At 47.8% G+C, this 16,475-nt stretch overlaps 1 protein-coding gene across 1 annotated transcript in view; it reads right to left on the reverse strand.

The window, feature by feature from the left end:
* Positions 1 to 11,107: 11,107 nt before the first annotated feature.
* LOC126412966 (lipase 3-like) overlaps positions 11,108 to 16,475 on the reverse strand; it is an 84,615-nt gene continuing 79,247 nt past the window's right edge. Inside the window, exon 7 of the mRNA XM_050082858.1 lies at positions 11,108 to 11,290. Within this exon, the coding sequence (XP_049938815.1) occupies positions 11,108 to 11,290 (183 nt within the window). The remainder of the gene's footprint in view (positions 11,291 to 16,475) is intronic.

Genomic DNA, 16,475 nt, shown 5'->3' on the forward strand with positions numbered 1-16,475 from the left:
GTCTTGTTGTTGCCGGGGCCTGGAGCCCGAAGTCTTCGCTGGTGTCTGTTGTGCTGCCAGCAGGCTTGTGCTCCGATCTGACGACGGTTTGGTCAGTCGTAATTTATTAATATCTGTTGTGTTTGATCTTCTGCAATCCTTTTAAAATTGTGAAGCATGTCTAAATTGTTTAACATCTAGTATTTTGCATTTTATAATTTTTCTTAAAACGTATCGTTAATATTTTCCTTTTTTATATATAAAATAAAACATTGATGATTGTATTCTGTTACTGTATTAGAAAACAACTTCTTGTTGATTAACAAATTTTTGGAGGAGGTACTTAATAACAAATGATGTTACCCCAGTCCTCCCTTAGGACCTGACTGTTTGTGTCCTCTAACTAGCCACACGTCCCTGGTCTAAGTTACAATCTTTACTTTCATCACCATATTGAAAAACAAGTCTATCCTCTGTTTCCCTTAGTGCCTCTGTATCCCCTCTACTTTTCATTTTCTCTAGGTCCCCTGCCGCTTTAGACATCCCATTATCTATCCCTGTTGCTGCGCTCATGTCTCCCGCTGCATTCATCTTTCCTATGGTTTCTCCGATAGCCGCACTTTTTAACATTCACGTCTGACTTCTTGTACACAATCGTTGAGTATCTCATACCTGAATCTTATTAGCTTTTTCGTCGGTATCACAGTCTACTAATTGTGATGTTCGCTTCAGATGTTTCTATTTACTTTACATACATATTAGTACATCCTTATAAATTGTGACAATGCTGGTCAACGCAGTATTCAAATCAGTAGATGGTGCTGCCACCAAAACCCACACAAGCTTATGCATACACTGGAATACAAGCTGGAAAGGAAAGGTACACGTATCATTATTCTTGTGCATGCTGTTCTACTATGACTGAAAAAAGCTGTTCTCTGCTGTCCAGAATTTTCACAAAGCAAATCCTTGCATGTCTATCTATCATACTATTTTTAAATTTTCTCACTACAATCGGAAGATACCACATGGGATCAAATTCTGGGTAGGATACGCCAGATGTAAGACTTGACTCTCTTGCGTACCCTTCATACATGACTGGTGTGATTGGTCTAATCAATTTTTCACGTGCTAAGATTCTCCAACCAATCGCCCATTTTGCCGCCAATATTTGACAGTGGCATAATTTTGTTGGTTGGTTGGTTGGGTTAAAGATTAAAGGGACCAAACTACAAAGGTCATCGGTCCCTTGTTTCATAAAAACACAGAGCACAGGGAAACTATCCACCAGTCAAGCGAAGCACTAAAAGAAAAACTCCAGGGGAAGAAAAGCCCCATGGTCCATTGTAAGACAACACGGAAAACAGAGCACAGCAACAAAAACAACATAGAGAACAAAGGCAGAAGGAATTAAAACTGCACAGCAGAGGACTGTGTCTGGCTGATCACGAAAATAATAGGATGAGCCAGCCACACTGCAACACGTTAAAACCTCCAGCCTAACAGTGTAGGGTGGAGTCGAATTACAACACAAAACTAATTAAAAGAGACAGCTCGAAAGAGGGTGATGTTAAAAAAAAAATTAAATGGACCTATAAAAGCCGCTTGCGCGAAGAAAACTTAAAACCCGATCTGCCATAGAGACATTGTCACCTAAAAGAGATGATAAAGCACCCTGGAGATTAAAAGTTCGCCTGAGGGCGGTTAAAAGAGGACAGTCCAACAATATATGGGCCACCGTCAAAATCGCACCACAGCGACAATGAGGGGGGTCCTCTCGACGCAGCAGATGACCATGCGTCAGCCAAGAGTGACCAATGCGGAGCCTACAGAGAACCACAGAATCCCTCCGAGAGGCCCGCATGGAGGAACCCCACACAGTCGTTGTCTCCTTTACCTGCCGCAGCTTGTTGGGTGCAGACAGAGTGCGCCATTCGTCGCCCCACAACCCAAAGACCCGACGGTGCAAAACGGTTCGGAGATCAGTTTCCGGGAGGCCGATCTCCAACGGCAGTTTGCGGGTAGCCTCTTTGGCTAACTTGTCGGCGAGTTCGTTTCCCGCGATCCCAACGTGTCCCGGGGTCCATATGAACACCACCGAACGACCACACTGTTCAAGAGCGTGGATGGACCCCTGGATGGCACCAACAATGGGATGGCGTGGGTAGCACTGGTCAAGAGCCTGTAGACTACTGAGCGAGTCACTGCAAATGACGAAGGACTTTCCAGTGCTGGTACAAATATGCTCAAGGGCACGAAAAATGGCTGTCAGTTCTGCGGTGTAAACACTGCAGCCTTCCGGCAAGGAGCGCTGGTCGACATAGTCCGCATGAGCATAAGCGTACCCCACACGGCGATCAACCATCGAGCCATCGGTATAGATAACCTCCGAGGCATGGTACTCGCCTAGGAGAGCAAGGAATTGGCGGCGCAAGACTGCAGGAGGAACTGAATCTTTCGGCCATCGGGAAAGTTCCAGCCGAAGCTGCGGCCGACGAATACACCAAGGTGGTGTATGTGGGCGGACCTGGAAAGCAGATGGAAGAGGCAAACACTCGAGTTCATTAAGGAGCGACCAAACACGGATCCCAAGTGTATGGCCTGATCGTGGCCGCTGGTGTGGGATATGGACTGCCGCATTTTCGAAAAGGAGACGATAGTTAGGGTGACGGGGCGAACAACGGACATGGGCAGCATAGTTGGCTAACAGTTGTTGACGGCGAATACGAAGTGGAGGAACCCCAGCCTCAGCAAGGAGGCTATGAACAGGACTGGTGCGAAATGCTCCTGTCGCCTGTCGAACCCCACAGTGGTGAACGGGATCCAGCAGTTGCAACGCTGAGGGTGATGCTGAGCAATACGCCACACTCCCATAATCCATTTGGGACAGCACAAGGGCTTTGTAGAGCTGCAGCAGCGTGTTACGGTCTGCACCCCAAGTTGTGTTGCTTAGGCAGCGGAGGGCATTCAGATGCTGCCTGCACTGACGCTTGAGCTGACGAATATGTGGAAGCCAAGTAAGCCGGGCATCGAACAGCAATCCCAGAAAACGGTAAGTGTCAACAACCCTGAGCATGGCATCCTGAAGATAGAGCTCAGGGTGGGGATGGACAGTACGACGCCGACAAAAGTGCATAACACAGGTCTTCTCAGGAGAAAATTGAAACCCATGGGCTAGGGCCCACGCCTGCGCCTTGCGTATGGCTCCCTGCAACCTACGTTCTGCAACACTAATGGTGGAGGAGCTGAAAAAGATGCAGAAATCGTCAGCATATAACGTGGGTGAGACAGACGACCCTACTGCTGCTGCAAGGCCATTAATGGCCACAAGGAAAAGGGGCACGCTCAATACAGAGCCCTGTGGAACGCCGTTCTCCTGGATATGAAGTGAACTATGGGATGTGCCAATTAAAACGCGGAATGTCCGAATAGATAAAAAATTCTGAATAAAAATGGGGAGAGAGCCCCGAAGACCCCACCCGTGCAACGTGGCGAGAATATGGTGCCGCCACGTCGTGTCATATGCTCTGGAGAGATCGAAAAAGACGGAGACGAGATGTTGGCACCTGGAAAAAGCAGTGCGGATTGCAGACTCAAGAAAGACTAAAGTATCGGCAGTGGAACGGCCCTGACGGAAGCCGCTATGGCACGGAGCCAGAAGACCCCGAGTCTCGAGTAGCCAACACAGCCGTCGACTCACCATGCGTTCCAAGAGCTTACACAGAGTATTTGTCAAGCTGATGGGCCGATAGCTATCCACATTAAGTGGGTCCTTACCAGGCTTCAGCACCGGAATGACGGTACTCTCCCGCCACTGCGACGGAAAGACACCATCGCCCCATATGCGGTTGAAGATGGCAAGAACACACCGCTGACAGTCCGGGGAAAGGTGTTTGAGCATCTGATTGTGGATGCCATCTGGCCCAGAGGCTGTATCGGAGCACTGTGCCAGGGCGCTCTGCAGTTCCCACAAACTAAATGGGGCGTTATACGCCTCAGGGTGGCGAGAAGCAAAAGAAAGCCGTTTGCCTTCCTCCCGGCGTTGGAGCGCGCGAAACGCGGGCGGGTAATTCCCGGACGCAGAGGCCCGAACATAGTGCTGAGCGAAATGCTCTGCAATTGCATCGGCATCGGTAGATACCGCCCCGTTGATGGTAAGCCCTGCGACACCTGTAGAGTGCTGCAATCCAAAGATGCGCCGAATCTTCATCCACACCTGGGAGGGTGAAGTACGGTAACCAATGGTGGAAACGTACCGCTCCCAGCACTCCTGTTTCCGCCTTTTGATGAGCCGCCGTGCCTGAGCACGGAGACGTTTGAAAAAAATGAGGTTCTCCAAAGACGGGTGCCGCTTATGTCGCTGAAGAGCCCGCCGACGTTCTTTAATAGCTTCAGCGACCTCTGGAGACCACCAAGGCACTGACTTTCGCTGGGGGCACCCTAATGAACGAGGAATGGTACGTTCCGCAGCGGAAACAATCGCTGCAGTCAGTGTCTCAACCGCCACATCGATGGTACCGTGGGGGAGAGAGTCAACAGTGGCAGCAGAGCAGAACGTGTCCCAGTTTGCCTTGCTAAATGCCCATCTAGGCGAGCGCGCAAAGGAGCGACGCTGTGGTAGTGAAAGGAAGATCGGAAAATGATCACTACCACACAAGTCCTCGTGGACTCTCCAGTGGACCGATGGTACAAGCCCTGGGCTGCACAACGACAGATCTATGGCCGAGAACGTGCCATGCCCCACACTGAAATGTGTGGCAGCGCCACTGTTTAAGAGGCAGAGGTCGAGTTGGGAGATGAGATTCTCGACCTCCCTGCCTCGGCCAGTAACCTTCGTTCCACCCCACAGGGGATTGTGGGCGTTAAAATCCCCCAGGAGAAGAAAAGGCGTGGAGAGTTGAGCGACAAGTGCAGCCAAGTCGGTCAGGGAGACTGTACCACCTGGAGGGAGATAGACACTGCAGACGGTTATGTCCTGGGTAGTCCTTACACGCACAGCCACAGCTTCCAATGATGTTTGAAGGGGCACAGGAGCACTATATACAGAGGTAAGGACATACACGCAGGCTCCACCTGACACACAATTGTAAGTGCTACGGTTGCAGCAATAACCCCTGTATCCACGAAGGACAGGGGTCCGCATTGCCGGGAACCAGGTTTCCTGTAGGGCAATGCAGAAAGCAGGTGTCAGGCTTAGAAGCTGCCGTAGCTCAGGGAAATGGCTAAAATAACCGCCACAATTCCACTGGAGGATTGTACAAAGCGTGTCCGGTAGGGGCATTCAGGCACAGAAAAGGCAAATTACTTGGCAGGGTCACATGCTGCCACCGACTGAGCGACGGACGTCACTACGGCCATCGTTTCTGAGGAGACAACGAGATCCAGGTCATCAGGGGACGCAAAGAGCTCGACCTCGTCCTCAGAGGCTGAGCTGACAGGGAGCGTTGGTGCGGGAACCACTGGGTCCTTATCCTTCTTGGAGAGCTTCCTCTTCTCTCTCTTGTCTTTGGGAGGAGGGTTGTCATGCTGGGAGGGCTTTCCTGACGCATTATCAGGGACAGAGGAAGAGCGTGAAGCCCTTCGACCAGCAGCTGGTGGCTTCTTCAGCCACTGGCTAGTGTCTTGTGAGACACTGGGGAAGTCCTTGGAAGGGACGCCCCCAAGGGATCCCTTCCGAACAAGTGAGGCCGGAGGAAGCTGTTGCGTCCCCGGCTGAGCAGCTGGAGGGAGCTGTCGCTTGCCCGGCTGAGGAGCCGGAGAGGGCTGTGGCCGCTCCGGCTGAGAGGTGGGGACCAACGTCCCCGGTTGCTTGGGGCGCACTGCTCCCAAACTCGGTGTTTTGGGAGCAGTGGAAGAGAGAGCGGCCTGTCCCAGCGGTGGGGCAGACGTTACCTGATTTCTCTGTGGGCCAACAGAGAAGGGAGTCTGTGCAGGAGCTGGTGGCGGCAGTGTGACAGTAGCATAACTCCTTAACATAGGTGTGGGGTTGAGTCGTTCTAATTTCTTCTTTGCCTCTTGGTAACTTAAACGGTCCAAGGTCTTAATTTCTTGTATCTTCCGCTCTCGTTGATAGACTGCACAGTCTGGTGAGCAGGGAGAATGATGCTCCCCACAGTTAACGCAGGTGGGAGGCGGAGCACATGGAGCATTAGGATGTGGAGGTCGTCCACAATCACGACACGTGGGGCTGGAAGTGCACCTGGAGGACATGTGTCCGAATTTCCAGCACTGGAAGCATCGCATAGGGGGCGGGACATAGGGCTTGACATCGCACCGGTATATCATGACCTTGACTTTCTCAGGCAAGCAGTCGCCCTCAAAGGCCAGGATGAAAGCACCAGTAGCGACCCTATTATCCTTCGGCCCCCTAAAGACACGACGGACAAAGTGTACACCTCGTCGGGCCAGGTTCTCACGTAGCTCGTCATCAGACTGGAGCAGAAGTCTTTATGAAAAATAATCCCCTGGACCAAATTTAAGGACTTATGGGAAGTGACAGTAACGGGGATATCACCGAGCTTCTCACAGGCGAGTAATGCCTGGGACTGCGCAGATGAAGCTGCTTGTATCAAAATGGCCCCGCTCCTCATTTTGGAAAGAGACGCCACTTCCCCAAACTTATCTTCGAGATTGTGCACGAAGAAAACAGGCTTAGTCCCCAAAAACGAATGCCCATCAGTTCTGCTGCATACAAGGTATCGTGCCGAATACGGCTCTTGTCTGTCTGCAGCCCGACGTTCCTCCCATGGTGTGGCTAGGGAAGGGAACGACTTCGGGTTATACGTCACAGCGTTAAATTCCACCTTACCACGCTTAGAGACATTGGCGGTCGGACAACCACCAGATTGAGATTTCACCCGCTTTATTGCGGGGCATCCACCCCGATGCCACCCACTCCGACCAGGGGCTCTCCCCACGGGCGCCACCCAGCCACAGCAAAGGCCACCTGGCAGGATGGCCGTTGCCGGGAGTCCCGATGCCCCAGAGAGACGAGCATCTACTCCTTGGCTTACGTGGGGAGGTGTCAGCTCAGGCATCGGCAGTACGATCCCTGTGTTGTCAGGGGGCTACAACCTAGAGGGTACATGACGACCCCACCACAACGGGCTGGCTACCGTGCTGGATTTTGGGTGCCATAGGTAGTCCATAGTGATCGTGGGTGCTGGTGGTGACGCACTAAGGGCGGTACTTACACAATACATCAGGTATCTATACCCAAAATGAGGGATGGAGGGTGCAGGTACGACGCCAAGACGATCAAGAGGGCCAAGGTCGTAGGGCACAGAGGACTGATGGTGCACCACGTAAGGTGTCCTTCCCCAAAAGGCTCGTACTTCTGTGGAATTTGGAAAAATGGAGGTCAAACCCTAATGGGGACCATCACATTAAGGCCAAAACGTTTGAGACTCCTTTTAGTCGCCTCTTACGACAGGCAGGAATACCGCGGGCCTATTCTTACCCCCGAACCCGCAGCGGTTCTGTAAAAACTCTGCTTCGAATCAACTTCTTCACTGCCCATCTCTGCCCCAGAAGTGTAACCCAAGACTCATGTCACAGGCCGTCTACCAACGACAGAGCACGCTTTTTCCACCAGCATGATTTCACCACTGTGGCAAAACAAAGAGGAAAAAATGCATTCTATTCTCTCATCCTCGACATGGAGAGCTATCAGCCGGGCACTGGAGTCACAGTCAGTAGTGGTTTTCATTTAAAGGCTTTCTAAAAACCTTATCTGCAGCCAGAGTCTGTAATTCTGCGCACACAGAATATTATATCTTTGAATTCCCTCACAATACCAACGAGTTTTTGTTGCCACCTTGTGGATGCACTATACCGACCGCACACTAGTCTGGAGAAGTGGGCGCGATTGCATTTTTATCACCACAGCCGCACCCTGCCGTATTGTCCTAGGCCGGTGTGCTCTTTGGCCCAGTGCCGGTCTGCCCTCTCACACAACGCCCATTACTTCTGCTTTCTCCCTGCCGTGTGTTCACTGCTCAGTTTATGAAAGGACAGCACCACCAATGTTCCATGGGAATGACCTCTGTAGTGGTTCCATGCTCCCTCATGCTCATCTGCCCTGGACAGCTCAGTGTCTTCCTCTGCACCTCCACACCCTGAAAGCTCACAGAGACACAAAAAGCACAGGAAGTTAGCACTGCCTCTACAGTCAATGTCATATCCAGCCCTACGATCCTAAGCGCAATGGTCCCACTCTACACATCGTTAGTGTACTATTCCGTTCCATCTCGAACTGTGGGTGAGAAGTGACTAACAGGAAAGAGTTGCCACCTCTCAAGTAAGCTAGCATTTCCTGTGCAGCATGACAGAATGCCTTGTATCGGCACCACAGTTTAAGATAGGAAAGTTAGATTCGGTGCAACATTCCTAAGTGCACAAGTTACAGCCAGGCACGGGCCTATTGACAGTAAGTTACGCCGACGAGGGGTTTCGAAGTAGAATAGAGGCCACAGGGTCGTCGAACTGCTGAGAAGAGTAATCGCAGTGGTTTGCATGGCGCAAGCTACAGGCAGAAGTGGGCCCACTGGAGCAACCTAGGTGTGGTGAGTATGTGAATCAGAGCGTCGCTTTAGCAAAACAGGGACACACAGCCCTGTATAAATAGGTGTCGTTTTCTAACAAGATTCGTTCAAGTGTGGAAGCTCTCCTGGACGGCAGGGCGTGTCACACCACCAGCTACATGCAGGAGCAGATGGGGTGCCAGTGTTCCAGTCCATAGTGGGTCACTGCTTTGACCCTCTGAGGCTGACGTGGGTTCGGCAGCCAGCCAGTGGCGGGACACTCTTCGGCTCGCTACCACCCACGGGCAGTCGTCTTGGCTTCCAACTCACGCTGGAGGCATCCCGATGCGAGGGCTGCAGATTCGGACACCAGATGTGGTCATCGTGATCTCAGCTACGCCAGCGAGGAAGGACGTAGCGGGACGCTAGGTGGCTCCCAGCAGAGCAGTGCTGAGTCAACAGAGAAGAAGACCACTGAGCTGGCTGACAGCGCTGCCCTGATGACGCGCTCCTACGAGGCCGACACACAGCAGCAAGTTGCACTGGGTCACTGGGGCGGTGGCCTCAGCATTGCGGGACTCTGTGACGCAGACTGAGGTGAATGGGACACTGTGGTGGAAACAAATGAATCATTTGGAAAACTCGGATGAGTCTAAATACGATGCCTTCTACCTCTTCCCACTACATTTGGTCATCTTGTTACATTCGGTGGCAGAAGTTCTTACTGCAGCCTAATACCTACAGCCAGCAATAGAAAACCTGTCAGCATGTCTCGAAGGGGCATTTAAAGCTTATACCAAGTTCGCATTTGTGTCTATACTCCAAGAAGTACGGTGAGTTGCTGCGTAATTGACACACACCATAGCGACATCACACGAACATTCGACCACACACGGCATCAGAAATCTGCCTCTCAATGGTCTTTGAATGAACAACACAAGGGGGAGTCACTATATACAAATTGTGGCTTGTAGGAACCCAAAGGTAAATGTAACAGAGCTGCATGCAGCCGTTTTGGGAATGCTGTGCCGACCCAGTCTGTACTCAGTGACCCCCTTACGAATAATTTGGCGTCTCGGCATCGACAGTACAAACCTTGACAGGCTCTTCCTTTTTGTAATGAACTAAACTGAGTATCTACAGGGTTTGGACGGAAGTATACAAACAGAATGAGAAGTGCATGCTTGAACATAAATGCAGATCATAGCCAAGCAGGCTGCGTCGTTGTATTTGAGCTCGAACATCACCATTTGCAATGTCCTCAATATGTCGCAAATATTAGAAAGTCTTCTGTGTAGCTGTCAGCGCATTATTTCGGAAATAATTCGAACATAGAAAAAATGTTGGTGCTCATATGGTGACTGCTTCCGTATCCAAAGGGAGCCAAAATGTTTGGTGTTTCAAGAGGCACAGGTTTTTCCAAATGTTGTGACTGGTTTGATGCGGTCCGCCACGAATTCCTCTCCTGTACTAACCTTTCATCTCAGAGTAGCTGGATGTATTCCAGTCTCTGTCTTCCGCTACAGTTCCTATCCTCTACAGCCCCCTCTAGTATCAAAGAAGCTATTCCCTGATGTCTCAGCAGATGTCCTATCATCCACTCCCTTCTTATTGTCAGTGTTACCCATACATTCGTTTCTAGAGCGATTCTGCGGAGAACCTCCTCATTCATTATGTTATCAGTCCGTGGCCATTCGCAGCAATAATTACTGCTGTTATCAGTGCCAAAGGAGGGCATACCGGCTATTAGGTAGGTGCTCATAATGTCTTGGTTGGCCAGTGCATACCGGCCTGTCAAAGCCAAAACAACTGTTACATACAACATCACATACAGTGCACTGAATATATAGCATGGACACTTTCTTTAAAGTCGTTTGAGAAAGGTCTGTTCCCGCACTGCAGCCATTCACAACAGACAAACTGCATCGCTTAGTAGGCGAATCCAGACTAAGCCGGCTGCCCCTTCGGAACAGAGCGGTGGATTCGCCCATCGCTGACAACGACCACGTGTTTCTGCATAGCTCATCTGCTGAAGCTGTTAACTAATCTAAAACGTTTTTTCGTTATTCCGTCGTCAGTGGCACATTGCAAATCCAAAAGTTCAGGGTTCAAGCCCCAGTAACTTTAGGACGTAATCTGTCATTTATCACTTCATCACAATTTGCAATGAGTTTTTAATGTGAGAAATTATGTACTGTTGTTCGTTGTCCACGTTAAAATGCGGGTCCCCTGATAGATGCAAGCTAAGCCACTTCACAGATGGAGGAAGGCTAGAGCATTTAACCTCTGGAGGGACGATACCTTATAAAATACTGTGCTGCAAAAGTCACGTTCCGAACGAGAATTGCTTAATACTTATTGTCGTCAAGTAATCACGTATTTTAATCCACCAATTCACATACTTTTCTTTTGTAATTGCTTTTTCTCAGACCACAACTCACGTGAGCGGTATTATTTTCAATTAACGTCTGTAAAAGGACAACAATGGAATGTTAGCAACTTTCTTAATAAGTACCATAGCGTACAATAAAGGATGTTTTATTTAAATAATATAAATATATTTTTGTCATTTTTGTTTTTACTCATCGCTCAAAAATGAGACATCGTTACGGTCTCCTGGTTTTGTTAAAAGGGTGGTGCAAGAAAGGCGTCATTTGTTCGAATATCTTCTCGTAGACGAGCTCCTTTGCATGGATTCCCCAAATGAAATCCAGATGCGACCACTCGTCCATATCTACGCGAAATAATCCAATGGGGTTCTTCAATTCCTTATATGCTTTCTTCACATCCTGCAAAATAAAAATACAGTTATAGTGTTATTTCGTAAGATAATGATTAAGTGCGAAATGAAAATGATAAATTCTGAGTATAAAACAAAAGAGCAAATATAGCTGTTCTGCATAAGTCTCTGTTTGCCGATCTTAATGGATTGGTGTATTGTGGAATAATAATTTTATCGACATTTAGATCTACAAGAAAATTGCCCTTCACTACTTAATATGAAACAGGTTTGCAGAGCGAAATACATTGTTTCCTTATTATCGCAGGTACACTTTTACCAATAATTCATCCCTCATGTTACTGATAAGGCTTGGGAACAGCATCAGAGACGATGACTCGTAATGGAGACAGTAACACTTCAATTGCTTCATATGCGTACCCGGATCTTTTCCAATATTGTAACACACAATTTCATAGTTTGTATATATCTTTTAGATTAGTAGCATTTTACGTGTTTTTGAGTAGAAATAAAGAGTAACAGTTTATTTATCTCTTTTCGTATTTGCGATCGTTAGTATCCAGTGAGTTAATTTTGTAGTACAGATTCGCGTCACTGAAAACTTCAGTGACGCCTTACCTGCTTGATTCATTCTGCCTTTACAAATAGTAAACAATCAGTATATGTGTAACTGTAGAGCGGGAGAAGGCAAGCATCGCTGTTCATAATGTGTGTGTGTGTGTGTATCTCATTTAGATCCTACTATTCTTACGCGCTTCAACATCTATACTCCGCACGTCACCTTGAAGTGTGTGGCCGACGGTCACTATCTTGTCCCACTTTTCCTCTCCATTTCACGAATGACGTGCGGAAAATTATTACTATCGGCACTGCTCCGTACGAACTCCTCTTTCTCTAATTCTCTCGGCGCGATCATTTCGCGAGACGAATGTGGAAGTAATAAATTACCCTCTCACATTAATGTGACCACGTGTCAAAAGCCTGCATAACCACCTGTTGCATTTCGGACCGCTGCGAGATTTGGAGGAAGAGTGTCACTGAGTTTTTGGAAGCTACAGACGCAGTTGTGGAGCGATGCCGCCCCCAGTGCCCTGGGCAGCTTCGCTAGGTTTCTCTGATAAGGATCCATGCTACGTGCAGCACGATCGAGGTGGTCCCGTATATTCGTTGTTTTGTTTTAATACGTGGAGTCTGGCGACCAAGAGAGTACGGAAACTCTTCCTGGTGCTCTTCAAACCACCCAGACAAGACGTCGTTCCATTGATTGGTTTACGTCTTTATGGACTCGAGTACAAAATTTGATACTAAGTTCTTGGAGACAAACAAAAATTGTGGGTTGTAGTTTTCTGGAAATTATTGATCCGTGTCAGTTGTGATGATAAAATCTATTTAATAAAATTTGGAATCATTATTTCTTTTGCCATTAATTCCATTGTAATTCATGAACTCGCTAAAATATTGTCACGTATTACCACGACAACAAGAGAAAAGAAACATTAGACTGGATCTGAATACGACGCGCAACATTTCGAAACTGTGCCCTTAGTCACTGCGCTACCAACGCACTTCGTTTTACACAGCACGAGCATCGTTATGTTGTCGCGTCAAAACTTTGATCGCCATTTTCTAGAAAGCTATTGCGTGTTGACACCTGACCCAAAATAGGTGTCACTTTATTTTCATCCTTACATCACCCTGACAAGTTCTATGGTGTCGAAGAGCGACCTTTAGCGGGTGCCCCTGCAATTTGTATCCTGCCACTCTTGCTAACCGCAGATAATGCTGATACAGTACCTTATGATCACTGCTTTTCTACTCGACGTTAATTGCTTCCAAACGTTCAGGTATATTCTTTACTGCGATGAAACAAATTTCCGACGTTTGTTCTAATGTGACACTGAAATAACTCAATGGCGACTCATGAAAATTCGTACAAGTCCAAGATTAGAACCCTGATTTCCCGCTTTACGCGAGCGGTAGCCGTAATCGTGTTTTTTGTTTTCACATTAGATTACAGAAAATGACTGATTCGATTACTAATGAATCTTTATACTGAAAAACTACTTTCAGAATGTTTTTGTTATGGCTGCAACCCTATCCATTTTCTCATACTAGCAATAGGAGGCGAAAAGAAGTAGTAAGTACATAATTGAATTAACAAATAAAAAACATAAACTTTTCCTTCCATTATAAAACAATCTCATATGCTGATCTTATATTAGCAATGTGTCTCGCCGATCCCCGATGCTCCTCATGCTGGAGTCGGGCACGTCTTCTCGTGAAACTGCAGAGACGCACCACCGACCTCTTCTATTCTTGCTCTATATCATCATATATATTAATTAAACTCTCCTACTTGTTACCCCCCAAAGTGCATGGAAGAGTGGCGTTTATGCCACAGAGGTGCCCACCTTATTACATTTTAACATACAGTATAGGAAGATTTTGTTACGGGAGGTTGGCGGGTAGGTAGGATCACAAAGCAGACACAAAGCAGACATACAGCATGAGAACGGCCGGGAGAACAAGAGCCGTATCGTACTGAAGCAGAGAAAGACAGTGGGGATTCATCTATTACGCTTAGCGGCAAGAAGCGCTTATTGCTTGAATATTACTATACAGCTCCAATCGTTCTGAAGACGTTACTTGCACTGAGAACCTGTTAATAATAATTTCAGTGTTACTCAGGACACAAGGAAATGACAATTACAAATTTTGATTAGTCAGTGCTTATTGATGGAAAGGACAGGCAAATCACAAGTGTACCTTGCGAGGGCAGGCGTCAAACTGCTAAGAAAGCTCACTACCCGTCTACGATCAGGTTCCGAGGAGGTAACACATGAATCCGTGTATAAAATGTGATATCACGTAAGGAGGAACAGTTTGTTGAGAAATTGCTTCGAATTAGACACTTGTGCGTTATTGTGTTAATTCAAGGCCGTCTACGATCGGTTTTCGAGACGGCAACACGCGGCCTCGTGTGTGAAGTGCAACTCCTCATTAAGACGCAATTAATGGGTAAAGTTGCCTCGGAAAGCATACTTGTGCGATCTCATGTTGATCATAAGATTGTGTGAAGCATTTGGCTGACTTTTGCAGTGCTCGGGAAACAGTGATTAATTTCTGGGAACTCTGTTATGAATAGTAACGATAGAAATCTTTTTACTATTTTTGGGATTTATGAAATAAAACAAAAAGTCGTTGGCATCCTAACATTTTAAGATTCTTATTACGCTTAGCATTTAAACCTACCCACTTGTCAAGTTATTGCCGGCCGGTGTGGCCGAGCGGTTCTAGGCGCTTCAGTCTGGAACCGCACGACCGTTACGGTCGCAGGTTCGAACCCTGCCTCGGGCTTGGATGTATGTGATGTTCTTAGGTTAGTTAGGTTTAAGTAGTTCTAAGTTCTAGGGGACTGATGACCTCGTATGTTAAGTCCCATAGTGCTTAGGGCCATTTGAACCATTTTGTCAAGTTATTATGCACTGCTTAGGGCACAAGCGTTAGAGCTCGCAACCGACGGAAAAGAAACCAAGCGGAATAACAGCTACAGAACATATTTTATTGGACGTGAGGTAAGCAAGTTGCCTCTGGTTGTGCTAAGGAAAGTGATCGCGGCCATTCCTTGCTAAAACCCACCATGTTTCTTAATCCCGGCTTACCTTTAAGGCGAGAAGTTTCATTTACCCATTGTGTGGTATAAGAGGGTGAAATCTGCGTTTACTGTGTGACTACATTTTACCATTTCCCCTGATATTCGTTGCAGTACTTCCTAAAAAGTTACAGTAATAGAGTCTTTATATTGGATTTCCTGCAGAAACTTGCAAAATTCAAGTACATTCTTGCAGGCATCTAGAAAAACATAAAACATTGCATGAGTATCCAAAACATTCCACAGAGGGCACAGGGGAGTAGCCATCATATGAATAGCACGTAACTGGGAACCCATTTACTACCAGATATCATAGCGCAGGCGTCACTTCATCAAGGAAAACATGGTGCAATGAACGCCATAACACTGGCAACGCTGCTGTTGGTTGCTATCTCTCCCCCCTCCCCTTCCTTCCACCCTTTCCCCCCTCTATTGCCGGCCGCGATGGTCTCGCGGTTCTAGGCGCTCAGTCCGGAGCCGCGTGACTGCTACGGTCGCAGGTCCGAATCCTGCCTCGGGCATGGATGTGTGATGTCCTTAGGTTAGTTAGGTTTAAGTAGTCCTAAGTTCTAGGGGACTGATGACCACAGATGTTAAGTCCTATAGTGCTCAGAGCCATTTGAGCCATTTGAAGTCCCTCTATGATATTACTTGGCAATCCTCGTGACAATATATCATGTGCCGGTGCAAGCCTGGTACTCGGTAGGTCCGTTTGAACAGAGGTAGCTGAATTCGAGGATAAAGTTCGAATATGTGTAAGCGACAGTGAGACGTGATCCGCCTCTGCCGGCGCTAGTCGAGAGGGTTGTGCCAGTTCCTGTATCAGGGTACCAGGCACATTTGTCTGGTGTCGAATCCACATCTTGACATCGTACTAATGTAGATCGCTACTGTACGGTCTAGAAGGTGGACAAAGGCAAGGCCCTCTCGCCTAATTGTGAGGGTAAGGATTTCATAGCTGAATTTAAAAAGAAGACCTAAGCTCACAAAATTTCTTAACGTCGCAAGGAGCCGGCGCCATAATCATCGCCGGCATCGGCAGCACTTGAGCCAAGTTTGGGATATGTGACGCCACAGAGGTGCCTGTTGTGTCATGGTTAAAGCTCTTCACGTGTTACCTCGAAATCGTTCTAACTATTTGTAGGAGACGTTTGTAGTTGAGCGCTGCTGTGCGTCATTAGTGAATATTGTCCCAGAACATTTCATCTTGTTCATCATCCTTAACGATGCCACGCATCCGATAGGGAGCCCTCTGCCAATGTTCATTGCCCCCGTCTTCGCCATGTTCATGCAACTTTCTATAGCCGTCCCATAGTGAGCGATCCAATTCTGTGCCACTCGTACCTCGTCACTTTACCGTGCCACGAATACGAGGTCATTCGCATACGATTTACATATAAATGTGTGGCCCCTCATCGTCGGTCCTGAAGGCCACAATGTAACGGCTCGAGAGCTGTGGAATAAAGTATCGTAGACAGCGGTCGTACACTGTTGTCTCTACCGATCGAGGTTTGGTCAAGCAGAATGTATTTGAGAGGCACTGCAGGTATCCTGGTGTAAATCTTGAAGTCGCAGTTAGGAA

The sequence above is a fragment of the Schistocerca serialis genome, chromosome 7 (genome assembly GCF_023864345.2).
Source record: "Schistocerca serialis cubense isolate TAMUIC-IGC-003099 chromosome 7, iqSchSeri2.2, whole genome shotgun sequence".
NCBI lineage: Eukaryota > Metazoa > Arthropoda > Insecta > Orthoptera > Acrididae > Schistocerca > Schistocerca serialis.